General features: G+C 42.5%; 2 protein-coding genes across 2 annotated transcripts in view; both read right to left on the bottom strand.

Annotated features, from left to right (window-relative positions):
- Window positions 1-1,874, bottom strand: part of tm9sf4 (transmembrane 9 superfamily protein member 4) — a 43,659-nt gene extending 41,785 nt beyond the window's left edge. Inside the window, exon 1 of the mRNA XM_084334147.1 lies at window positions 1,849-1,874. Coding sequence (XP_084190273.1) covers window positions 1,849-1,866 — 18 coding nt within the window. The 5' untranslated portion in view covers window positions 1,867-1,874. The remainder of the gene's footprint in view (window positions 1-1,848) is intronic.
- Window positions 1,875-7,782: 5,908 nt separating this feature from the next.
- Window positions 7,783-27,158, bottom strand: part of hck (HCK proto-oncogene, Src family tyrosine kinase) — a 90,571-nt gene continuing 71,195 nt past the window's right edge. Inside the window, exons 9-12 of the mRNA XM_084332702.1 lie at window positions 25,410-25,486; window positions 16,987-17,140; window positions 10,241-10,372; window positions 7,783-9,368 (exon numbers count right to left, since the gene is read on the bottom strand). Of these exons, the coding sequence (XP_084188828.1) occupies window positions 9,166-9,368; window positions 10,241-10,372; window positions 16,987-17,140; window positions 25,410-25,486 (566 nt within the window). The 3' untranslated portion in view covers window positions 7,783-9,165. The remainder of the gene's footprint in view (window positions 9,369-10,240; window positions 10,373-16,986; window positions 17,141-25,409; window positions 25,487-27,158) is intronic.

The following is a 27,158-nucleotide window of genomic DNA, read 5'->3' as shown; positions in this document are numbered from 1 at the left end:
CTGTATTTGCAAATCTGATATGTCATAAATGTATAGATGTAGCAGTACTGTCTATCTGTATGTCATGTATGTCATATATGTTATGATGAATTGAAAATGGGGGACCCTGGTGGAAACAAGACGAAAGTCTTTCTCTGGTCTGCATCCCCTTAACAATTGTATGTATTGAGATGTACTGTACTGTACCCATTCTGCAATCTGTTAATAAACTTTTCAATCAATCAATCAATCAGCTCGACATGTCAGAGAACATGCTAACGCCAGCAGCTCCAGCTGACCGACCAACTAGCTCCTGTCATGTCGCGTTCTGTTCACCGTGGGGAGCTCGGGAAATGTGACCTCGATGCGTCCCAGACTCCCAGTTGGGATTGATTGATTGAAAACTTTATTAACAGATTGCAGAATGGGTACAATACAGTACGGCTGTTAAGGGGATGCAGACCAGAGAAAGACGTTCGTCTTGTTTACATCAGGGTCCCCCATTTTCAATTCATCATTGAAAACACCAGACATGAGTAAGTAAATGTAGTCTAATATAGACCACTTCCGGGATTTTGAGCGTGTGGGAGAGAGGGGGGGGGCGTGGGTGAATGTTGATTAGAGAGCCTTGATGTAAGTGGTTGTTGTAGCTACGGCTCCATGCCCCCCCCCCCCTTCCCCTCACAAGCTCCGTGTGACGCGGAAGTGCAGTGGCCTGTGCAAACATCTCAAAACAAACTGGTCAGACTACTGCTTGACCTGACTCCTAGAACCCACCTCACCCCTGCCCACTTTGACAACCTATGATGGCTTAGAGTAGACGACAGAGTACAGCAACTTGCAATGGGCCTGGTCTACAAGATACACTACACGACCAAGGTACCCATGTACATGTCAAAATACTTCCCAAAGGTCAGTGAATACCACAACCACTACACCAGAGGGAGCTCCACAAATCATGTTCAACCCAGATTCGGCTCAAACAAGGGACTAAACACGTTTCACAATTATGCCACATCAATGTGGAACGCCCTACCCACAGCCGTAAAGGAATGTGAATCACTACCCACTTTCAAAAACACTCTCAAAGAACACCTACGGGAGGCTGCAATTCGAAACTGGCCCCTGTAAATGTCCTAACGCAACCACCTCCAATGTACAGTAAATTACCTAGTATGGTTGTCAATATTCCTATGTACAGTTTTGCTTGTACAGTTGTACAGTGTTTACATCAGGGGGACCCTGATGTAAACAAGACGAAAGTATTTCTCTGGTCTGCATCCCCTTAACAATTGTGTGTATTGAGCTGTACTGTATTGTACCCATTCTGCAATCTGTTAATACAGTTGTCAATCAATCATGTGGAAACCACGTGACCCCGGAAGAAGCTGGCGTTCGTTGTGTGGCTGGTTTGGTTTCTGAGCACAAACTCGTAACACTACTACTAGGCTGCCATACTGGTGGTATTGTAAGATAATCTAGCTTCAATGTTCTTCAAGCGATTCAAACAATGTTGCATTATCGCAATATTCGTCGTTTCCTACTTGTTGTAATTCAGACTTCGAGGGGCCGCGTCGCTGCATTTCTCCCCAGTAGGAGGAGGTCGGCTTTTCCCCCACTTCCCACTTTAACGGAACGCATCATTACGCCCAGCTAATGCTAGCTAACGTTAGCCACACCGTCAACATTCACGGCGAACTCGCGTTTTCCCACAAAGACAGCGGGTCCCTGTGTGTGAATGAATCTAATCGCCTACTCTCCCGCTGAAGTAGACGTCCCCGTGTACACCACCGCGATGTCAGTTATCGTGTCAAAGTGTAAAAGCGACTGTGAGAAACGGTTTAAAGAAAATATTTCCTTTCCACTTACCATCGCCGCTGCCGCCATCTTGAATACACGTGTCACTAGTGACGTCACTGACGTGTGCGGAAATACAGTGGTTTCTGCCAGAAGTCAATTGATTCATTAACTTTTTGATCACCTCTCACGAAACCCCCTCTAAGCGAATTTAGCGACTTAAACTGTAATGGAAAACATAGAAAAAAGACATGTAGAAGGGGGGGGGGGGGTATTTTTTGTGGTATATATTTATTTGTATATCTGGTATGTCATTTTTTTTTGATATTTAAAGTTTTTTTTTATTTTTCTCAAACAAGACAATACATATACGACAAAACAAGACAAGAAATGATAATAATAACAATAACAACAAGGGGCGAGGGGGGGGGTGGGGGTTGCAGAGCGTTACAAAGGTTCAGTAGACAAACTTATTCCAGATAGTGATCTAATAAAGTTCAGGGGACCTTGAAGGCCATCGGGCCTATCACTCTCTTGAAGAGACAGAGCAGCCTGTTCCATCGATAGCAAGTCCATGAAGTCCTTGCGCCAGTTCTCCATACTGAAGCAGTTCGGTTTGCGTTCTTTCCAGTTCATTAAAATAATCCGTTTGCATGCTAGAAAAGCCAGTGCTACAGTATTATTTACAATCTTTGCTTGAGCAGTGTCCATTTTTACACCCAATATACACATTATAGGGCAAGGATTAATGTCAATTTGGAGAGTAACTGACAGGTCCTCAGCAATGTCCAACCAAAATTTCCTAACAAGCGGGCAGTGCCACAGCAAGTGCATGAGCGTACCCTCTACTCCACACCCATGCCAGCACAATTTGGGTAGGGTGTGATTCATTTTATTCAATGTACAGGGTGTTATATAGGCCCTGTGTAGTATCTTTAATTGTATAATTTTATATCTAACACATTTTGATATTTTTGTACTATTCCTAAGTGCTGCTTCCCATTGTGTTTCAGATATGGATATACCCATGTCTCGCTCCCATTGGACTTTAGTTTGGGTATTGGTATCAGTATCAGGGGTGGTTGAACATGATAGTTTATACATTGCAGAAACAATGCCTTTCCTGCCTGTAATTCCCTTTAATGTCTCTTCCATGACTCCGTTTGTTCCTATAGCTATGCCTTTAGACAACAATGATTTAATAACTGATTGTATTTGTAAATAAGATACAAATTCTGTGTCTTTCAGCCCAAACTGTGTTTTAAGTTCATTAAAAGGTATCATATTTCCCCTTTCGATCACTTGGCCCACCTGTGTTATATTATGTTGTTGCCATACATTATTTTTAAGGATTTTACCTCCTGCAGAGAGCAAAGGGTTTTTCCATAATGGACATGATGGTATGTCATTTTTAAATGTCTAGATGTAGCAGTACTGTCTTATCTGTATGGCATGTATATTATGATGAATTGAAAATGGGGGACCCTGATGTAAACAAGACGAAAGTCTTTCTCTGAAGACTCTGGCAGCAGCACTCATTCAAGGGTACTACGACGACTATTATGCTTGCACCCAGGGCTTGACGTTAACTTTTTGGCTCACTAGCCACTGTGGCTAGTGGTTTTCCAAAGTCACTAGCCACTCAGCATTTTCACCAGCCAAAAATCGCTGTACTCGCGCGTCGCGCCCCCACCCAAAAAGTAATAAATATAGGTAATTTCTTCTTTACTAACCCCTGCTGGGGACAGTATCATTGTAATCATACTGCTACACGCCAACTGTGCTTCTGACTGTTGACTCCATTGTTTACTACTGCCTGCGACCAGTGACTCAGCCGCAAAAGGAGCTCCAGTTGGGGCAACGGCTGACTGGGACAAGATGGAGGGTGTAGATGTGGAAGAGTTGTGTTGAACCTAGCAATTACATTGTTGCTCCAAACGCCGTGATCATTATCATTGACACACCTATGCCTTGGCTGTGTTGAACCTAGCAATTACATTGTTGCTCCAAACGCTGTGAACATTATCATTGACACACCTATGCAGGGCTTGACGTTAACTTTTTGGCTCACTAGCCACTGTGGCTAGTGGTTTTCCAAAGTCACTAGTCACTCAGCATTTTCACTAGCCCTGGGAAGGTGGGCAGGTGTCAACGTCAAGCCCTGCTTGCACCGCATGGTACCAAAGCACCTCAAAGGCGCTAAAAACAAGATTACAAACATCACAAAACAAACTGGTCAGACTACTGCTTGACCTGGAATGGGCCTGGTCTACAAGATACACTACACCACTAAGGTACCCATGTACATGTCAAAATACTTCCCAAAGGTCAGTGAATACCACGACCACAACACCAGAGGGAGCTCCACAAATCATGTTAAACCCAGATTAGGCTCAAACAAGGGACTAAACACGTTTCGCAATTATGCCACATCAATGTGGAATGCCCTACCCAAAGCTGTAAAGGAATGTGAATCACTACCCACTTTCAAAACCACTCTCAAAGAGCACCTACGGGAGACTGCAATTCGAAACTGGCCCCTGTAAATGTCCTACCCCAATAATACACAAGACCCTCTTCTTGGGACCAAGTAAGGTTTCGTCGATTTTCCAATGTACAGTTTTGCTTGTACAGTTGTACAGTCCCCCCCCCCCCCGCCTACCCAACCCCCACCCACCCAACCACCTCCAATGTACAGTTCCCACCCAACCTCCTCCAATGTACAGTTTCTATGTCAAATGTATACTCTTTTTTTAGACTCTTTGTAACACAAACAGTACTGTATTTGTAAATCTGGTATGTCATAAATGTATAGATGTAGCAGTACTGTCTATCTGTATGTCGTGTATGTCATATATGTTATGATGAATTAAAAATGGGGGACCCTGATGTAAACAAGACGAAAGTCTCTCTGGTCTGCATAACAATTGTGTGTATTGAGCCGTACTGTATTGTACCCATTCTGCAATCTGTTAATAAAGTTTTCAATCAATCAATCAATCAATGGTCTGCATCCCCTTAACAATTGTGTGTATTGAGCTGTACTGTATTGTACGGAAGCCCTAAGAGGCCATACATTCATAAATTTTATTTACTCCGTTTTCCTGTGATAACGAGTTAATTTAATTAGTTTTCTTGTGATAACGGGATAATTATCTCATTATCTTGAGATGACGAAGTCCGTTTTCTCGTGATAATGGATACATTTATTTCAGGGGGGTACATGACATACAGGTATACACAGTACTGTTACATTTGTGACATACAAGATATGCAAATAATATATATATATATATATATTTATAATATATATATATTATACAATATACCGCTGCTGTCGGGACAAAACCTCATAACTCCATTTTTAGAATTTTTTTTATTATTATATAAATAAACTCCGTAGATCATCCTCCATATGTGTGTGTGGGTTTTACAAAGTTTAAACAATGGAAAAGCATTACACCGATCATCTGTCTAAACCTCCTAACTCTATTCACCCTCAAATCTGTGTTAGTTTTTTTCATCTGCTGAAAAGTTGGGTTTTTGGAGTTATGAGGTTTTGTCCCGACAGCAGCGATACAGTACTGTTAAACAGAGTGAGATCCTAACAGAAAATATATACATACGAGGGGGAGGAAACTGTACATTTGGAGGGGGGGGGGGGCAGTTTCGAGTTGCAGCCTCCCCTATAGTGCTCTTGAGAGCTCACTTTGATTGTGCCGCCGGTAAAGCTGAAGCCTTTGCTAACCGTCTTCTTAGATGACGCACACTAATGTCTATATTATCTGTAACAGCAAGGCATATAAAGCTATTTCAGCCTGTGTCAGGCCTTGATTGTCGAGATATGTGACGCGGTGATCAATATCCTCCTGCTCCTCTGACATTGCGACACTGAATGATGTTTCCTGCAGTGATTTAATATATACTAGACTACAGGAGGGAGATCGAGAGGCTGCAGAGCTGGTGCAGCTGCAACAACCTGGAGCTCAATGCTCAAAAGACAGTGGAGATGGTAGTGGACTTCAGGAGGAAAGCAGCCTGGGAGGCACTCAGGTGGCCTCCGTGGAGTCATGCCGATTCCTTGGCATGACCATCTCCCGGGACTTGAAATGGGAGCTCAACATCACGGGCCTGCTCAAAAAGCCCCAGGGGAGGATGTTCTTCCTCCGGCAGTTGAATAAATACAAACTGCCGAGGACCATGATGGCCCAATTTTACACGGCCATCATTGAGTCCATCCTCACCCACTCCATCATCTCCTGGTTCCCCGCTGCAGTGGCAAAAGATCTCGCCAAGCTGCAGCGGGTGATTCGCTCCGCGGAGAGGGTGATCGGCTGTCCCCTGCCCTCCCTCAGGTCCCTGCACGACTCCAGGGCGCTGAAGATCATGGCCGACCCCTCCCACAGCCTCTTCACCCTGCTCCCCTCTGGGAGAAGGCTGAGGATCCCAAAGGCCGTGAAAGCTCGTCACAGACTGAGCTTCTTCCCCTCAGCCGCCAGGCTGATCAATGCCTCAGGCCCCCCCCCCCCTCTGCCCCCAAGTGACACTGGCACAATGACACTGACTGCACTGCACTAGTCTTTACTGGAACTCTGCACTTTACACTTTATATATATATATATATATATATATATATATATATATATATATATATATATATATATATATATATATATATATATTAAATGATTAATCCTCCACTGTGTTTTTTGTCCTGTGTCTGTGTTGGTGTTGTTGTTACTGTGAAAAAAGAAATGAAAAATGCATACACTGTAATGCTGCAACAATTACCAATGTGTTTTTACACAAATGGCTTAATAAAGGAATCTGAATCTGAATAGTTTGGTTTTCTCGAGATCTCGAGAAAATTATCCCGTTATCACGAGAAAACAAATTAAATTAACTCGTTATCACTGGAAAACAGAGTAAATAAAATGTATGAATGTATGGCCTCTTAGGGCTTCCGTAGTATTGTACCCATTCTGCAATCTGTTAATAAAAATTTCAATCAATCAATCAATGGTTTGCGAGACATTTTATTTAACACAAAGTCATTGAACCAAGCATTTGAGAAAATATCAAAATATTTGGCTAAAATACAGTTATATCAGTACAAAACATTAGAACATTAGTATGCTAAAATGTTATATGTATAGCTACACCATACCATTCCCCATAACATTCAGTGATTGTCCAGTAAAATGATGTGATGTGCTGCGGACTGCGGTAGACCTAAATAATTCAGCCAATGTAGGTCTCTAGAACAAAGACAAAAGTCATTATTGAAACAAAAAAAATTACCTAATTTGATAATTGAAAAAAAAAAAAATCTTAGGAAAGATCAATACATTCAAGATAGAAAGTTGAGTGCACAAATAAGTTACGTCTCCTGTCCACACAGAAACAATGGAAAAAGCCTAAACAGACAGAGATTCTACATCATTGTGCGCATCCTGTGTCATAAAGTGACCACTCACAAGATCAACATGAAATGGTCTGGAAGGACAAACAAAAATAAAATTCCATGTGTTTCTCATCAGAGACCCTACCCCTGAATACTTGTGTTGCATGATACAGTGCATGTGGAACTAAATTAAAGGAACGCGCAAACATTATGGGAAATGCGCTTACCGTCTTAATCTTCAGAGTCAGATGAGAAGATAGATATACATTTCCTCTCTGTGCGTTCCATAGAAAGCTATCCGACTGCAAGCTAGCCTAGCTTAGCACAAATGAATGGAAGCGGATACGGATCAGCTATAGCCTATAGCTGTTGGCCAGAAACACCTCTCCTGGAGTTTTAAGCTAGCTGATCCGTATCCGCTTCCATTCATTTGTGCTAAACTAGGCTACATTTACATTTAGTCATTTAGCTGACGCTTTTATCCAAAGCGACTTACAAGTTCTGTGCGACAAGACAGCAAGAAGGGTATAACTCTATCAGCTGAGCAACAATGTTCATCAAAGTGTTGCGTGTTACAGTGTAGGTTAGTTTATTAGGACAAGTGCATGACAGTAAGGTTAGTCGGGGTTAGATTTTTTTTTTTTTTTTTTTTAATTTCAGATAATGGTTGAAGAAGTGAGTCTTCTTCAAGCTTGCAGTCGGATTTCTACTTGAACGCACAGAGAGGAAATTGGTATCCATCTTCACGCCTGACTCTGGAAAAGGCGGCGAGCGCATTTCCCATAGTATTGGCGTGTTCCTTTGAAGAATGAATTAAAAAGAGCTGCTTCTACAAAAGGCACAACGAGGGAAGGACGATGAGGTTACACGCAGAAACAACCATAGATATTTATAACTAGATGGTGCAAGGCGGAGTCTCCAGCGTAGTTCACCGGCGGCCATCTTGTCACAGGCAGCACCACTCATAACATGAATGTCTATGGTGGTGCGTGTACTATTGAAATAACCATAGCTTGCTCAATTTTCAACCGATTTACAAACGGTTTGGTTTATTACAAACGTTATTATTAACGTGGCTATGATTCAGGGATGCTTGGACATGTTGAAATAATTTTCATACGAAAGTCCACTATAAGTATGATATAACGACATCTCTGACGTTTATAACAAACCAAACCGTTTGAAAATTGAGCAAAATTGAAATATGGTTATTTCAATAGTACATGCGCCATAGACATTCATGTGAGTGGGGGGCGTGCTGCCTGTGGCAAGATGGCGGCCATGTGGCCAGCAGCGCGGGTGAGTCATATAACCTTTATTATAATATGTCTATGGAAACAACTACATGATATAAATAGAGCAACATTTATTTTGAAACAGCGCTGCCAATCGACCACACGCCTGATCCCGTTTTAAAAACGACCCGTTAGCTTTCACAAAGGCCAGTGCTGCACTGTGTAGTTTCATGAGAGGAAATCCACAGACAACGGCCACTTTGCTTCCTGAAACGTTAATAAAAGAAAAATTAAAAAAAAAATTAAAACGATTTAATCAGAGCGAGACTGAGCGCACGTAGAATTATGAACCGTCCGGATCACCACAGCTATTATAATACCTTTCCTTTACCATTTGGTGTACCAGGGGGCATGTCGGCGAATCCAATCTTTTCCATGTGGCTGCTTTCGGGGGGTGACCTGCATTAAGTTTGTTTTATGAGTAATGCGCTCAAATCTTTTGTATCCAATAGCAACAACAGTCTGTGTGTAAGACTGTGATATGTGTGTGATATGCTTGAGGTCACGGGAGAGTATGTCAATGACCCGTGTCTTCCTGCTACTACCGCAGGAGACCACGGAAAAGTGTGCGCACGCACATGCTGAATCGCACACACCCGTGTATTATTGCATGTTACGACGTTATGGTAAATATGGTACATTATTACTCGAGTAGAAAATAATTTATCTGCCTGCTGTGTCTAAACTTCATCATGGCTGCCGTTGGTACTGACTCTCTGTGGCGGTGTAGAAGTCTTCCAGAACACTCTGGTGGTATTCAAACGTGGGACGGTCCTCGGGCTTGTTCTTCCAGCATTCCAGCATGATGTCATAGAGCTCCTGGGGGCAGCTGTCCAGCCGCTGCATGCGGTAGCCCCTCTCCAGGGCACGGATCACTTCCGGGTTGGTCATCCCTGGAGAGAGGAACATACATGTAAACATGTTGCTCAATGGGCAGCGCATGGCAAACTACTGTTGCCAAGGGTTACCCCCCTTGAACAGCTCTCTTAAAGCAACGCTCACATTTACATGTATTGCTACAACGTGGTCCACGAAGAATTGACCAATCTCAAACCCCACCCTCTTTGGTGCTGAATGGGTGCTGCTCTGCTCTCTCTCTGACCTGGGTATGGGGTACAGGTACTGAATGGGTGCTCTCTCTCTGACCTGGGTATGGGGTACAGGTACTGAATGGGTGCTCTCTCTCTGACCTGGGTACAGGTACTGAATGGGTGCTCTTTGACCTGGGTATGGGGTACAGGTACTGAATGGGTGCTGCTCTGCTCTCTCTCTGACCTGGGTATGGGGTACAGGTACTGAATGGGTGCTCTGCTCTCTCTCTGACCTGGGTATGGGGTACAGGTACTGAATGGGTGCTCTCTCTCTGACCTGGGTACAGGTACTGAATGGGTGCTCTTTGACCTGGGTATGGGGTACAGGTACTGAATGGGTGCTGCTCTGCTCTCTCTCTGACTGGGTATGGGGTACAGGTACTGAATGGGTGCTCTGCTCTCTCTCTGACCTTGGTATGGGGTACAGGTACTGAATGACACGCCCTCTCTGACCTGGGTACAGGTACTGAATGACACGCTCTCTCTGACCTGGGTACAGGTACTGAATGGGTGCTCTCTCTCTGACCTGGGTACAGGTACTGAATGGGTGCTCTCTCTCTGACCTGGGTACAGGTACTGAATGGGTGCTCTCTCTCTGACCTGGGTACGGGTACTGAATGGGTGCTCTCTCTCTGACCTGGGCACGGGTACTGAATGGGTGCTCTCTCTCTGACCTGGGTATGGGGTGCGTCCGTAGCTGATGATCTCGGTCAACAGGATGCCGAAGGACCAGACGTCGGACTTGATGGTGAAGGACCCGTAGTTGATGGCCTCCGGCGCCGTCCACTTGATGGGGAACTTGGCTCCTGTTCGGGGGAAACACGGGCGTCACACAGCGTCAATTCATGTTGTAGCTAAAGGAACATGCCAACATTTTGGAAGACGGCCTCTGGCCAGGCCCTGGGCAGCCCCTGCCCCACGCCTCAGCCTGAAGCCCTGGGAGAAGGACGCCTGGGAGATCCCCAGAGAGTCCCCAGAGAGCTGGACAGGAGGCTGGGCGCCGCCGGGCAGTTCGGAGAGGTCTGGATGGGTGAGTCGCGTGTCAATTAACCTTTTCGTCCAATCGACGCTTCAGTTGGTCAGGTTTGATATGTTCATAACCTTTTTTTTAAAGGAACACCCCGACATTATGGGAAAATTAGCTTACCGTCTTCTCCGGAGAGAGACAAGAAGATAGATACCAGTTTCCCCTCTGTGTGCGTTCAGTAGAAAGCTATCTGGCTGCACGTTAGCCTAGCTTAGCACAATGGATGGAAGCGGACAGTGCCTCTCCCGAAGGCTATAACCGGCACTGTCCGCTTCCATTTAGCGTCAGCATCCATGTTTTCTTTCTCGGCTTTGTAGCTTGAACGCACATACTGTAAGTCGGATACGATGCGTTTCCTACTTCCAACTTCCCACCTCTGACCATGAACGAATGCAGCAAGCATCAGCTGAATTGGTAATGACTCCATTATACAGGTTCCTGCACCCTTTGACTATCCCTCCCGCCCTCCCTCCCTCCCCTCCCTCCCTCCCTCCCTCCCGCCCTCCCTCCCTCACTCTCTCCCTCCCTCCCTCCCTCCCTCCCTCCCTCCCTCCCTCCCTCCCTCCCTCCCTCCCTCCCTCCCTCCCGCCCTCCCTCCCTCCCGCCCTCCCTCCCTCCCTCCCTCCCTCCCTCCCTCCCTGACGGTGCTCTACAAGGCAGAGGAGTCGAGGCAAAACGTTTAGGCTGTAATGTATGAAGGATGTGAGGAATAAACTGAATGTGAATCTGACACACCGCAGTCAACTCCACTTCACAATAGTAAGTAACCCTGACAACCAGCTCTTCTCACCCTTGTGTGTCAGTTCCCCTCAGTTCCTTGGCCCTGCTGCTGACACCCGACAGCACAAACTGCTAACAGGGACGCTCACATTATTCCTCCAGGTTATGGTCTAGCAGGTCTCACATTATTCCTCCAGGTTATGGTCTAGCAGGTCTCACATTATTCCTCCAGGTTATGGTCTAGCAGGTCTCACATTATTCCTCCAGGTTATGGTCTAGCAGGTCTCACATTATTCCTCCAGGTTATGGTCTAGCAGGTCTCACATTATTCCTCCAGGTTATGGTCTAGCAGGTCTCACATTATTCCTCCAGGTTATGGTCTAGCAGGTCTCACATTATTCCTCCAGGTTATGGTCTAGCAGGTCTCACATTATTCCTCCAGGTTATGGTCTAGCAGGTCTCACATTATTCCTCCAGGTTATGGTCTAGCAGGTCTCACATTATTCCTCCAGGTTATGGTCTAGCAGGTCTCACATTATTCCTCCAGGTTATGGTCTAGCAGGTCTCACATTATTCCTCCAGGTTATGGTCTAGCAGGTCTCACATTATTCCTCCAGGTTATGGTCTAGCAGGTCTCACATTATTCCTCCAGGTTATGGTCTAGCAGGTCTCACATTATTCCTCCAGGTTATGGTCTAGCAGGTCTCACATTATTCCTCCAGGTTATGGTCTAGCACAGGGGTGGCCAACCCGCGGCTCGCGAGCCGCATGCGGCTCTTTGCCCGTCAATGTGCGGCTCTTCCATAAAAAAAAAAAAAAAAATCTTTTTTTTTTTTTTTTTTTTTTTACTTTTTCTTTTTTATGTCACTCATTCCATAAGGACGTAGAATAAACATTTACAATTTTTTTTTAAATTGTCCATTTGCATGTTCTTGGTATCTGAATCTAGGGACATATATGGATCAGTGTCAGAAATAGTGTGTCTGTTACTAGGCTTGAGTAAATTGTAATGAACCAAAAGAATATCAATTCTATTTAAAAAAAAAAATTATCTTTGACTGTAAATAACACCATGCTAAAATTGACCAGACCTGAAAAATCTAAGCAAATGAATAAAGGGAAGATGATTAAACAGAAGGTTTTGTAGATACAGTACTGAATTCTGCCATCTTTTTTATAATGTAAATTTCTCCACCATTCTTCATCATATTGCAACACCGTTTTTTGCAAGACGTTCACAGAAAGGTAGAGAAACTAACTGCGTTCTGTTTTATGGCAATAACGTTCAGGTTTGTGGGAGATAATCCCAAAAAATAAGAGAAATTAAAAAGTAAATCCAGAAGTCAGATGATTGACAGGGGCTGGTGTGAGCTGGGTAGGGTAGTTTTTCGAAATTTGAAAGCCCTGAGTCTCTTCCTTCAAAAGACTACACTCACTTTTGGCTGTGCCACTTCCTCCTGTCAATATGCGCCGGTTTCCGACTCAATGCCCTGAGATTTCTATAATCTTATATTTCACTAATAACAGTTAAAATAATTGGTAAACAAACATAATGCTGAAAATATACACTTTTACTGTATATCTCGGGCTTAAGAGGTTAACCCTGTGAGGCCCAAATTAAAAAGAAATTAGCAACTTCAGAGGCCAGAGGGTGGGACATATAAACACATTTACTATCAAATAGCATTGTGAGGCTGAACAACAGGACCAATTGACTATACATGTGCTTAAAGGGGAACTATCTTATTAATGGCTTTTTTCAGTGTTTACCATTGTTTCTTAGCTATGTGGACTTATATTAATAGGATATATGTCTCTAATTCTCATATTGGCGAATTCTTCCAATTCTCCTCTCACAATATTCACCCTCACTGAACTGAGTCATCTGAAAATGTGCATATCTGTGATGTCAGAGATTTCTCAGCTGCATAATAATGTGGCAGTTGATGTGGCAGTTGGCACCAGGCCACACAGTGGTTGGAGCCCAGCCTCAAAACGGCTTAAGATCTTGAGGTAGAAAAATGCGGTTTTTAGTACTTGATTAGAAATACAAAACAATGCATTTAAAAAAAAAAAAACCTAGGTGTTCCATAGACTCACAGGAATTGTGTAAAAGTGCCCAAATAGTGAAAGAAATAGTAAAATAGTTCCCCTTTAACATTTTTTAAATAAACATTATTTTTTTAAATGGCTAAAAGTGATTTTGTAATTTTGCAACCGTGGGTCTCACAGGGTACTTTTAACCCTGTGAGGCCCAAATAAAAAAGACATTAGCAACTTCAGAGGCCAGAGGGTGAGACCTATAAACACATGAAGGGTGCCGTGACTGAAAAAAAAGGTTGAGAAACGCTGGTATATGGTGTGGCTCTTTGTGGTACCACAGTCATTTTTTTGTGGCTCTTAGTCTCTGACTGGTTGGCCACCCCTGGTCTAGCAGGTCTCACATTATTCCTCCAGGTTATGGTCTAGCAGGTCTCACATTATTCCTCCAGGTTATGGTCTAGCAGGTCTCACATTATTCCTCCAGGTTATGGTCTAGCAGGTCTCACATTATTCCTCCAGGTTATGGTCTAGCAGGTCTCACATTATTCCTCCAGGTTATGGTCTAGCAGGTCTCACATTATTCCTCCAGGTTATGGTCTAGCAGGTCTCACATTATTCCTCCAGGTTATGGTCTAGCAGGTCTCACATTATTCCTCCAGGTTATGGTCTAGCAGGTCTCACATTATTCCTCCAGGTTATGGTCTAGCAGGTCTCACATTATTCCTCCAGGTTATGGTCTAGCAGGTCTCACATTATTCCTCCAGGTTATGGTCTAGCAGGTCTCACATTATTCCTCCAGGTTATGGTCTAGCAGGTCTCACATTATTCCTCCAGGTTATTGCCATATCGATGGCTGAAACGCAAAACCTCCTATCTGAAAATATAACTTTTTTTTTTAGAAAACAAAAAAAACTTGTTTTCTTGCAGAATGCTGTACTTACACTGTACTTATTGTACTTATTTTATGCCTATTCTTATGTCTGCACGTTCTACGTTGCACTACCTTTATTATTGTCTTTTATACATATTCTTATGTCTGCACTTTATGCATTGTTTTTATTCTGTCTATGCTAATCGTATGCCTATGTTAATTTTATGCTATTTGCTGTCGGGCACTTTGGGCTGCGGTCCATGTGTGAAAGGTGCTATATATAGATAGAGTTATTATTATTTATTATTATACTCAATTGTCCTTTTCGAGAATAAATAAAGGTTTGAATGAATTGAAGGAATATACATATACAGCAAGAAAAAAACGCTGTGGCCGGGGCCCCCCTGTCCCCCAGGGGGCAGACATAACTAGGGGGGGGGGGGGGGGGGGTCTGGGGGGGTCATGTTCCCCTGTGAAGAAATAGTTTTGTATGTATACTAATCTCTACAACCTTTTGGTAAAGGATATCTGATAGAACTGGGGGCCCTATTCTGTAAACAGTGTGATGGGGCCCCTTTCAGGTAAAATCACGCTTGCATGGGCATGGATTCCAATAGAATTAGTGACATTTTCAAACGTTAAGATGTATCTACTACTAGAGGCTCCCAGAAACAGTCAAAAGAGGATCGGTAATGCAGCCTTTATCAACTATTCCCCAAAACTGTGGAACAAACTACCCCAAAACATCAGGGAAGCCAACTCGCTATACATCTTCAAAAGACAGCTTAAAACCTATCTCTTTGCTCAGGCATTTCAATGGAAACATCAGGGATATCCTGACACAAATTGTACTTACCTGCACTATTCTTACCCTGCCTACTTTTATACATTGCCTATCAAATTCACGTGTCGGTTCTATGCTAATTTTATCTCACTACCTCCTACTGTATGCACTGTAATTTAAGAGAACTATTTTATCACACTTTTTACTTCTTACTGATGCACTGCTCTGTTGTATGTTAAATACCCTGTTGTATGTCCGTTCTATTTTATAATTTTTAGACAATTTTTTAACTGAATCATTTTAAACTATTTTTATTATTTGTATTACTGAATGAAACTGTAAACAGAGAGCCTATTGGGATGCTAGATCCTAATGTGAAACACTGTGATTTACCTTACCTTGTTACCTGTCTATCTTTTTTATGCTCGCTTATGCCTGTATTCTTACTGTTGTGAAGCACTTTGAACTGCAACCTCTGTATGAAAAGTGCTATACAAATAAAGTTATTATTATCTTCTACACAAGAATCCTGGGGCCCCTGACAGTCTGGAGCCCCGGGGACTCTGAGTTTGCCCGGTACAGCCTACTGTACCATCCTCGGGGATGGTAATTAACCTGTCTATCTGTCCTGACTGTATTCATTGGTACCTGGCGTGCCTAGTTAGTAGGGGTGGGAATCGCCAGAGACCTCGCGATACGATACTATCGCGATACTTGAGCCGCGATACTCGAATATTGCAATATTCTTTTTTTTTTACTGCAAAGTAAAACTGTCAACATGTTTTATCTAATAAAATAAAGTTCAGTCTGTTCATCTCACTTCAATCATTTTGATTGCAGAACATGGTATTTTCTCAAGCAGACAGATGTAAACACTGTAATCTGTGTTGCATGTACCTGGCAAACTGAACTGTTTGTATTACAGTCATATTCCAACTTAACTGAATGCACAGTTTGTGTGTGTGTGTGTGTGTGTGTGTGTGTGTGTGTGTGTGTGTGTGTGTGTGTGTGTGTGTGTGTGTGTGTGTGTGTGTGTGTGTGTGTGTGTGTGTGTGGACTACTGTACTATTACAGGTATTGAAATGAACAATGCAACTTCCTTATAATTTATTTTTTTATTTTTTACTTTTTTTATGAATAATTAAATATCGATACTTGGCGTCCCTGTATCGATACAGTATCGCCACGCAAAGTATCGCGATACTACTACATATCGATTTTTTCCCCCACCCCTACTAGTTAGGTCGGCTTTATATGCTCTTCCTGGTTACTATTCAGGCTGTCAGTTAATCACTGAACCTCCCACGAGAGTACACCGTTGTGAGTAACGTTTATCGCTCCTGTCATGGAGGATACATTTGTTCGTTATGTATGAGTATTTGCCGTATATGTTTTGGAGACAGCGTTTTCTCCCCTTTGCTTTTCTCATTTCCTCTATATAGCTCCGTTTATGATTTTGTACAATAACGTGTTTTGGAGACTGGATTTCTCCACTTTTCTTTCCCTCTTTTGGAGACGAGGCATTCTCCCACTTTTGTTTGTGCGCCGTTGTTGTCGGCGGGGTATGCCATCTTTGTCAAACAATAAATAAGAAGCATGCCTTTCATCTATCCGTTCTGCACTGCACCCATGGGTCCAACACACCTACCCAACTCGTAACAGCCTACCTGGTCAGTGATCCAGGCATGATACTAAATGGTAAATGGTGCATTTATATAGCAGCTTTTATCCAAAGCGCTTTACAACTTGTTCCTCACATTTTACCCGTTCACTCACACATTCACACACTGACAGCGGAGGCAACCGTGCAAGGTGCACAACCTGCTCATCGGGAGCAGTAAGGGGTTAAGTGTCTTGCTCAAGGACACTTCGACACGCTGCCCGGGAGGAGTGGTAATCTAACCGAGAACCTCCGGATTACCAGACGACCGCTCCACCTCCCGAGCCGCTGTTAATCATGGCAGTGTGATCTCACCTTCCCGGGCGGTGTACTCGTTGTCCTCGATGATGCGCGCGAGGCCGAAGTCGGCGATCTTGCAGACCAGCGCCTTGTTGACGAGGATGTTGGCGGCTCGCAGGTCTCTGTGGATGTAGTTCCTCAGTTCAATGTAGGCCATGCCCTCCGCGATCTAGAGGAAGAGACGTTAAAGGATCACAAGGCTGCATTTTAAATGTATTATTATTAGTGCTGTCAATCGATTAAAATATTTAACTTGATTAATCGCATGATTGTCCATTGTTAACTCGCGATTAATCGCAAATTAATCGCATTTAAAAAAAAAAAAATTTTATATCTTAAACAGATCTTTTTCAAGTTCCAAATTTTAATACTCTTATCAACATGCGAGTCAACAAATGCTTGCTTTATGCAGCCATTTAACACAAAAGGATGACCCTCATGCATTGCAAATTTGCATCAAATTAAAAACCGAGTGATGCACAAAATAACTTAAAAGAAAATAATAATTTAAAACAATGAATAAAGTGTGCATGAAATAATAGGGGAAAGAAAACGTTAGGAACTTGTTACATTCACCCACACAAGGGCTGAGTAATCACACCCCCCCCTCTCTCTCACACACACACACACACACACACACACACACACACACACACACACACACACACACACACACACACACACACACACACACACACACACACACACACACACATGCACACTTCAGAAACAAACATACTATCAATGAGAGCATTAATAATACACCTGAGTGAAGTCTAGTAAAAAAAAAAAAAAAAAAAAAGAAAAAATTGTTTTTGTTAATCGTAAAAAAAAATTGTGGCGTTAATAGAATCGGGCGATAACGCGTTAATACCGCGTTAACTTTGACAGCCTTAATTATTATATCTCGACGGTAATCGATAGTACAATAAATGAAAAAAATATCTGTGGTTCCGGTAAGGGGCCGCAGGAGCTAAAACAACATCATCCAATCAAACGAACGACAGAGTCAAATGATTGGAACGAGCGAGCTGTCTATCACACCCTCTTGTGACGCAACAGAGCATAACAGTTAGTTGCCTGCTAGCTAGCTACCTTTGGAGGCATCCTTTTCTTTTGCATTTAAAGTTAAACGTTTTATTTTTCACAAACGAGACAATACAAACATGACAAGACCAACATTAAAAAAAAATATATATATATATATTATAATAATAATAAGGGGGTGAGAGGGAGGGGGTTGCAGAGTGTTACAAAGGTTCAGGTAGTACACAAACATATTCAAGATAGTGATCTAATAAAGTTTCAGGGAGGCATCCTGATGCATTCTGATTGGGGAAGGGCGTTGTGGAATTCAGTTTAAGGATTTGAAAATATTTCTAAGTTCTGCCCCAAAATCAACGGCCGCCTATTGCTCCCATACAACATAGATACATAAATACAGACAATTAAGTATGGATTCTAGGCTTGGGCGGTATGACGGTATTATGGTATACCAGGATATTTTGAAATCCCGCCGGTATGATTCTCAATACCGTGACGTCACAGACTGCTAGCGTTGGTACCTGGCTGGTGCTGGCTAACTGGCTATCGTTCTGTGAGCTAGCGTTGGTACCTGGCTGGCGCTGGCTAACTGGCTATCGTTCTGTGAGCTAGCGTTGGTACCTGGCTGGTGCTGGCTAACTGGCTATCGTTCTGTGAGCTAGCGTTGGTACCTGGCTGGTGCTGGCTAACTGGCTATCGTTCTGTGAGCTAGCGTTGGTACCTGGCTGGTGCTGGCTAACTGGCTATCGTTCTGTGAGCTAGCGTTGGTACCTGGCTGGCGCTGGCTAACTGGCTATCGTTCTGTGAGCTAGCGTTGGTACCTGGCTGGTGCTGGCTAACTGGCTATCGTTCTGTGAGCTAGCGTTGGTACCTGGCTGGTGCTGGCTAACTGGCTATCGTTCTGTGAGCTAGCGTTGGTACCTGGCTGGTGCTGGCTAACTGGCTATCGTTCTGTGAGCTAGCGTTGGTACCTGGCTGGCGCTGGCTAACTGGCTATCGTTCTGTGAGCTAGCGTTGGTACCTGGCTGGTGCTGGCTAACTGGCTATCGTTCTGTGAGCTAGCGTTGGTACCTGGCTGGTGCTGGCTAACTGGCTATCGTTCTGTGAGCTAGCGTTGGTACCTGGCTGGTGCTGGCTAACTGGCTATCGTTCTGTGAGCTAGCGTTGGTACCTAGCTACCATTACTGTTTAAACAAAAATGTTAATAAATGGGAGCTTCCTCAAACAGCCATCTCTTTCCCGACAATCCCCTCTGTGCATGCGATTGGAAGATGAACGTATGAGATATGAATGCTGGTAGTGTATGTTTGGTAAAGCGTTCCAGTTCTACTGTGTCTGTGTGTGTGCGTATTGGCTTCGTGATTCACTACATTGGTTTAACGGCTTAAGCTGGGTTTTGATTATCACTTAATCAATGCAGAATACATTTTGTGCGTCTGTATGTGTAGTTGTGTACTACTGTCGTGAGTTTGTGAGTCATATTGCTCTAATTTCAGCCTCCGTTATACGTTATTTGTTCCGTATGACTTGTTTCATATCTGTGTGTCTTGACTGTGTGCACTGATTTGTTTACTTGGTAACACGGGTTGCTAAGGAATTTAGGTTTGAGGTTGAAGAAAGTGCACTTTTAGGTTGAAAGAACGGCCCAAATGTCAACGTGTTTCAATATGTATGGTGATAACGAGTATATTGTTAGCTCCGCTCCCCCCCCCGCTGATAAAAATGAAAGTATGAAAAAAATTACACCGCCCAAGCCTAGATTCTATTTAGAGATATGATTTGAGCAATTCCTCTTTCAGTGATTTTTTGAATGTTTTGAGTCGAGCTCGTTCCAGATCTGTGGGCCCCTGCATGCTATACTTAGGCACATTTGAGTTTTCTCCTCTTGCCAAAGATAAGATGCCTATTTCTTGTGTTATGAATGTGCAGTGGACGGCAGACTGGGACAAGCTTGATACATAATTTATGCATTTTGGTGTACATTAAAATCAGCAAACCTCAGGAGACCAAAGCGATGGAACAATCAAATCAATCAAATCAAATCCTTTATTTAACCAGATAAGCATCATTGAGATTAAAATCTCTTTTTCAAGAGCGATCTGGCCAAGCAAGGCAGCAGAAAGTTTCAACATAAAAAATCACAATAAAATACAGATAAAACATGTACATCAAGCTCCAATTTCAGGCAATTTATCAAACAGGCAAATGATCAAACACAGTTGCACTGTCCGAGGGAACTGAGTTCATAGGATTTTAAAATGGCTTTGAATTCTCCGAGGGTGACCAGTCCTGGTCATTTTAGGTCCTCCTGTATCTTGTTCCAAGATGAAGGAGCAGCATATTTAAAAGCCCTTTTTCCCAATTCAGTTCTCATATAGGGGAACTTCCAGTGTTAGAGCAGCTTGAGAACAAAGGGCATACTTATATTGCTTTGTGCACAGAAGCACACTTAGGTACGAGGGAAACAGTTTAAGCAGAGCTTTGTGCACCAGAGAGAGCCATCGAGAAAATCGCCGTATTTGTAGAGATGGGTAACAAAGGACGCTACTAGTTGATATTCCGTGCTCTGTTTTGTTTGAGTTGTTTAACATTGTTTTTTTTCTCTCTCTTGTGCCACTGTCTAAGCCCGACTACCCAACCTTTATTTGATTTAATACTTTATTTATTCCCTGGATTTCTTACTCTTTGTTTTGTCCCGAGTTTTTTCTTATCTTTTTGTTCCCAGGCAATTGGACTTTAATTGTTCCTGTGGTTATCTTTTGTTTGATTTGGTCTCTTGAGAACGCTCGTTGTTGCTTTTGTTTAGACTTCTATTCTGTTTTGTTTTCTTGTTTAGTTTGACTCTGATTCCTAGAATTCCCCTGTTCCATATATTTAGTATAAATAAATTAACCGCATTTAGTGTATGTTTCCATATAGATATAGATATAGACTATATGGTACAGTGTATGTTTCCATATAGATATAGATATAGACTATATGGTACAGTGTATGTTTCCATATAGATACAGATATAGACTATATGGTACAGTGTATGTTTCCATATAGATACAGATATAGACCATATGGTACAGTGTATGTTTCCATATAGATACAGATATAGACTATATGGTACAGTGTATGTTTCCATATAGATACAGATATAGACCATATGGTACAGTGTATGTTTCCATATAGATACAGATATAGACCATATGGTACAGTGTATGTTTCCATATAGATACAGATATAGACTATATGGTACAGTGTATGTTTCCATATAGATATAGATATAGACCATATGGTACAGTGTATGTTTCCATATAGATACAGATATAGACTATATGGTACAGTGTATGTTTCCATATAGATACAGATATAGACCATATGGTACAGTGTATGTTTCCATATAGATACAGATATAGACCATATGGTACAGTGTATGTTTCCATATAGATACAGATATAGACCATATGGTACAGTGTATGTTTCCATATAGATACAGATATAGACTATATGGTACAGTGTATGTTTCCATATAGATACAGATATAGACCATATGGTACAGTGTATGTTTCCATATAGATACAGATATAGACCATATGGTACAGTGTATGTTTCCATATAGATACAGATATAGACCATATGGTACAGTGTAAGCGTGTTCAGTATATAAACCATCTGGAAACTGTTTCGTTCTATACAAGGGCAAATTGGTTTATCTGTTCTCTTCAGGCTCGTTACAGACCGAGTTATGTTTATTAAAGTAATGATGATTAAAAAGAAACTGATGCAACCGTTATGTTAGTCAAAGTAACGTTAGTAACTGTAGTGTTGGTAGCTAAACAAGAATACACTTCTAACGTGCGGTCTGTGTGCAGTCTGATGAATCCTTTAACCCTTTCACAGCATCACGGTCATTGACAAACAACATAAAACAATTAAAACTATTAAAAAGGCCGGCTCAGTGATTGGCCTTCCCCCTGATTCCTTGGAGATCACTATAGCCAAGCGAACAAGGACCGAACTGAACTCTATTCTATCTTTTGAAGGCCATCCTCTGTACGATGTGTTTGATGCCTCGATGCTCCTCTACTGAGCGATTGAGAAGGTCCTTTGTTCCTGCTGCGGTTAAATTATTTAATGAACACCGCTAGCTCTGTATTGAGAGGCTCTCTTCTTCTCCCCCCCCCCCCCCCCCCCTTCTTTTTACCGTGTTATGTAACTTGTAATGTATGTTATTGTTTCTCGTTTGTGTATTTGTACTCGCTCTGGTGGCAAACCATGTTTCCCCTCGGGATTAAGAATAAATCATACCAGAATACCAGAATGATATCACAGCAGTACACGATATATATATACTTTTTTTTTGTGTGCAGTGAAGGCTTGGGGCGAGCTTAGAAACAGACGCATCGTTGTCTAATATGTGATTGCTTGGTCCTCTGTTCCTCCGTTCCACTGTGTGTAAATGCTAAATGGACTGCGTTTAAATATAGCGCTTTTATCCAAAGGGCTTAAGAACTCATGCCTCACATTCACCCACTCACTCACACGGTCAGTCACACACCCAGACTCTGGAGGCGGCCGTGCCAGACACCACCCTGCTCACTGTTAGGATGTCAGTTAGGGGTTAACGAGCAAACGGGGAACCTTCTGGTGACCAGACGGCCGTTCTACCTCCTGGGTCTCCTGAAACACTGTGCATTTACATCTACATAACATTTACATTACATTTACATTTACATTACATCTACATTACATTTACATTTACATTACATTACATTTACATTTACATTTACATTACATCTACATACATTTACATTTACATTACATTACATTTACATTACATTTACATTATCATTAACATTTACGTTTACATTCACATTCACATTACAGTTACATTCACACATTACATTACATTTACATTACATTTACATTTACATTACATTACATTACATTTACATTTACATTATCATTAACATTTACATCTACATTACATTTACATTACATTTGCATTTACATTACATTCACATTACAGTTACATTACATTCACATTACATTTACATTCACATTTACATTACAGTTACATTACATTTACATTCACATTACATTTACATTATCATTCACATTTAATTTACATTCACATTTCATTACATTTACATTACATTCACATTACATTCACATTACATTTACATTATCATTCACATTTACATTTACATTTAATTTACATTCACATTTACATTACATTACATTTACATTACATTTACATTTAGTCATTTAGCTGAACACTTTTATCCAAAGCAACTTACAAGTTCTGTACAACAGGTCAGCAGGAAGGGCACAACTCTTTCAGCTGAGTAACAATGTTCGTCAAACAGTGTTGAAACTTGGGTGCTGCAGTGTTGAGTGCATAGTAGTGGAGACATATTAGCATAGTAGGTAGTAAAATAGGCAAGGACGATTATTTTGTGGAAAAGTGCATGATAGTAATAGACAGTACGAAGGTTCGTTTGTGAGTTAGGAAGTGTGTTTTCAGTCAACGGCGAAAGATTGGTCGGGTTTCGGCTGTCCTGACTGTGGTGGGAAGTTCGAGGGCAGAGAATAGCCGGCTTCTTTTTGATGACCCATGCATCTGTGTGTTTTCATGTTCAACGGTAAACTATTGTGCAACCTCATACACTGTCCTTAAATAAATGACTTGTTTGGAATTTACCCTTGTGTGAAACATTTATTGAAATGATGTCTTTAAAAGGGGCACAGCCCCCATCCGGACCACCCCCTATAGCTGCGACTCAGCACGGAACACTGAACCCTGAGGGAACACATACCGAGGTTGATGTGAGGACCGCCTCGTCGCCAGGGGCTGCCACATGTTGCTAGCTAGCTAGCTAAGCTGCGCTAACGTTAGTGAGTTAGGATGGTAATGAGGACCGCCACATCACCAGGGGTCACCACATGTTGCTAGCTAGCTAGCTAAGCTGCGCTAATGTTAGTGAGTTAGGATGATAATGAGGACCGCCACATGTTGCTAGCTAGCTAGCTAAGCTGCGCTAATGTTAGTGAGTTAGGATGATAATGAGGACCGCCACATGTTGCTAGCTAGCTAGCTAAGCTGTGCTAACGTTAGTGAGTAAGGATGGTAATGAGGACCGCCACATGTTGTTAGCTAGCTAGCTAAGCTGCGCTAACGTTAGTGAGTTAGGATGATAATGAGGACCGCCACATGTTGCTATCTAGCTAGCTAAGCTGCGCTAATGTTAGTGAGTTAGGATGATAATGAGGACCGCCACATGTTGCTAGCTAGCTAGCTAAGCTGTGCTAACGTTAGTGAGTAAGGATGGTAATGAGGACCGCCACATGTTGTTAGCTAGCTAGCTAAGCTGCGCTAACGTTAGTGAGTTAGGATGATAATGAGGACCGCCACATGTTGCTAGCTAGCTAGCTAAGCTGTGCTAACGTTAGTGAGTAAGGATGGTAATGAGGACCGCCACATGTTGTTAGCTAGCTAGCTAAGCTGCGCTAACGTTAGTGAGTTAGGATGATAATGAGGACCGCCACATGTTGCTAGCTAGCTAGCTAAGCTGCGCTAACGTTAGTGAGTTAGGATGATAATGAGGACCGCCACATGTTGCTATCTAGCTAGCTAAGCTGTGCTAACGTTAGTGAGTTAGGATGGTAATGAGGACGGCTACATCACCAGGGGCCGCCACATGTTGCTAGCTAGCTCGCTAATCTGTGCTAACGTTAGTGAGTTAGGATGGTAATGAGGACCGCCACATGTTGCTAGCTAGCTAGCTAAGCTGCGTTAACGTTAGTCGGTTAGGATGGTAATGAGGACCGCCACATCACCAGGGGCCGCCACATGATGCTAGCTAGCTAAGCTGCGCTAACGTTAGTCAGTTAGGATGGTAATGAGGACCGCCACATCACCAGGGGCCGCCACATGTTGCTAGCTAGCTAGCTAAGCTGCGCTAACGTTAGTCGGTTAGGATGGTAATGAGGACCGCCACATCACCAGGGGCCGCCACATGATGCTAGCTAGCTAAGCTGCGTTAACGTTAGTCAGTTAGGATGGTAATGAGGGCCGCCACATCACCAGGGGCCGCCACATGATGCTAGCTAGCTAAGCTGCGCTAACGTTAGTCAGTTAGGATGGTAATGAGGACCGCCACATCACCAGGGGCCGCCACATGTTGCTAGCTAGCTAGCTAAGCTGCGCTAACGTTAGTCGGTTAGGATGGTAATGAGGACCGCCACATCACCAGGGGCCGCCACATGATGCTAGCTAGCTAAGCTGCGCTAACGTTAGTCAGTTAGGATGGTAATGGCTTGAAGGCATCCAGATATATATATAAACTGGATATGAGTGCTGACCAGCAGATATAAGATGTTACAGTATAGCAGCTGAACCTCACCTGGGCAGAGAAGTCGATCAGTTTGGGGAGCTGGACACGGTTACCTTCATCACTCTTCAAGAAGTCCAGTAGACTGCCTGTAAACACATCCATAGACATTATAATCACACATCCATAGACATTATACACACATCCATAGACACACATCCATAGACATTAAACACTAATCCATAGACATTATAGACACACATCCATAGACACACATCCATAGACATTATACACACATCCATAGACACACATCCATAGACATTAAACACTAATCCATAGACATTATAGACACACATCCATAGACACACATCCATAGACATTATAGACACACATCCATAGACACACATCCATAGACATTAAACACTAATCCATAGACATTATAGACACACATCCATAGACACACATCCACATAGACACACATCCATAGTAGACATATATCCATAAACACACATCCATAGACATTAGACACACATCCATAGACACAGATCCAGACATTACAGAATGATCCATAGACATTATAGACACATCCATAGACACATCCAGACATTATAGACACACATTCATAGACACACATCCATAGACATTATAGCCACACATTCATATACATTATAGACACACATTCATATATATTATATACACACATCCATAGACATTCATAGACACACATTCATATACATTAATGACACACATCCATAGACACACATTCATAGACATTATAGTATCAATAGCATATTCAATATTCAAGATTCAAGATCACACAATATAGTACTGTACATTAACCTAATGTAGGCATACGCATGACAGCCTATCATTACTTTTAACAATATTTAATCAATTTATTCAAAATATTTGCACTACATCCATACCTCATTTTTGCATTTAGCATTTTTTTAAAGTTTGCATGTTGTATAATTTTGTACTTTAGTTTGTATATTGTATATTTTGTATAGTGTTTGGACTTTTGAGTAGAGCTCCGGGACTCATGATCGGAAGATCACCGGTTGGAGCCCCGGTCAAGGCTGTTGTCGGAAATTGGTGTTGTTGTCCAGCAGGGGGCACTCTGTCCTCTGGACTAGTCAGTAACAAAGCCCCTGTTACAGTGATAGGGACACCGTATAGCTGCGAGTGCCGTCCTTCGGATGAGACGCTAAATCGAGGTCCTGACTGAATCTCAGTCGTTAAAGAACCCAGGACGCCTATCGTAAAGAGAAGGGGGTTCCCCCGACGTTCCTGGCCAAATTCCTAATCAGGTCTCTGACATCAAGGCCACCTAATCATCCCTTTCCCCTTAATTGGCTGATATCAATCCCTGCCCCCCCCCCCCCTCCCTCGCCCCAACAAAATAGTCATGAAATGGGCCATGTTTAAATTGATTGAAATAACATCAATATCGTGACCTTTCAAATTGGCCCTATATTTTGTTTTCAGAGCTGTCATGGATGAAAAGCCAGCTTCACACAGATACTGTATGTGGTGCTGAATGGTACAGTAGCAACACCTTAACTGCTGCATCATGAGATACTTGGTGGACCATGAGATGAGATACTTGGTACTCAGCACCACACTCTGAAACAAGCTCTCCAGGTGGTATCAGATGAGATTTCAAAGAGTTCTTCCAAGAGTTTGGATGGAGATGTGTCAGGAAGCTTTGTCTCAATGTTGTCTGTAAAGGTTTTTTTTAATCCAGATTAACTTGGTGATCCTTTTCTGTGTTTTATTAAATAATGATTTTCAGATTTTGAGAAATGGTATTTTCATGGA

This window comes from Notolepis coatsorum (assembly GCF_963971535.1).
Source record: "Notolepis coatsorum genome assembly, chromosome: 17".
Classification (NCBI taxonomy): domain Eukaryota; kingdom Metazoa; phylum Chordata; class Actinopteri; order Aulopiformes; family Paralepididae; genus Notolepis; species Notolepis coatsorum.
Note: the sequence above shows the minus strand (reverse complement) of the source record. Positions and strands in the feature narration are given on the sequence as shown.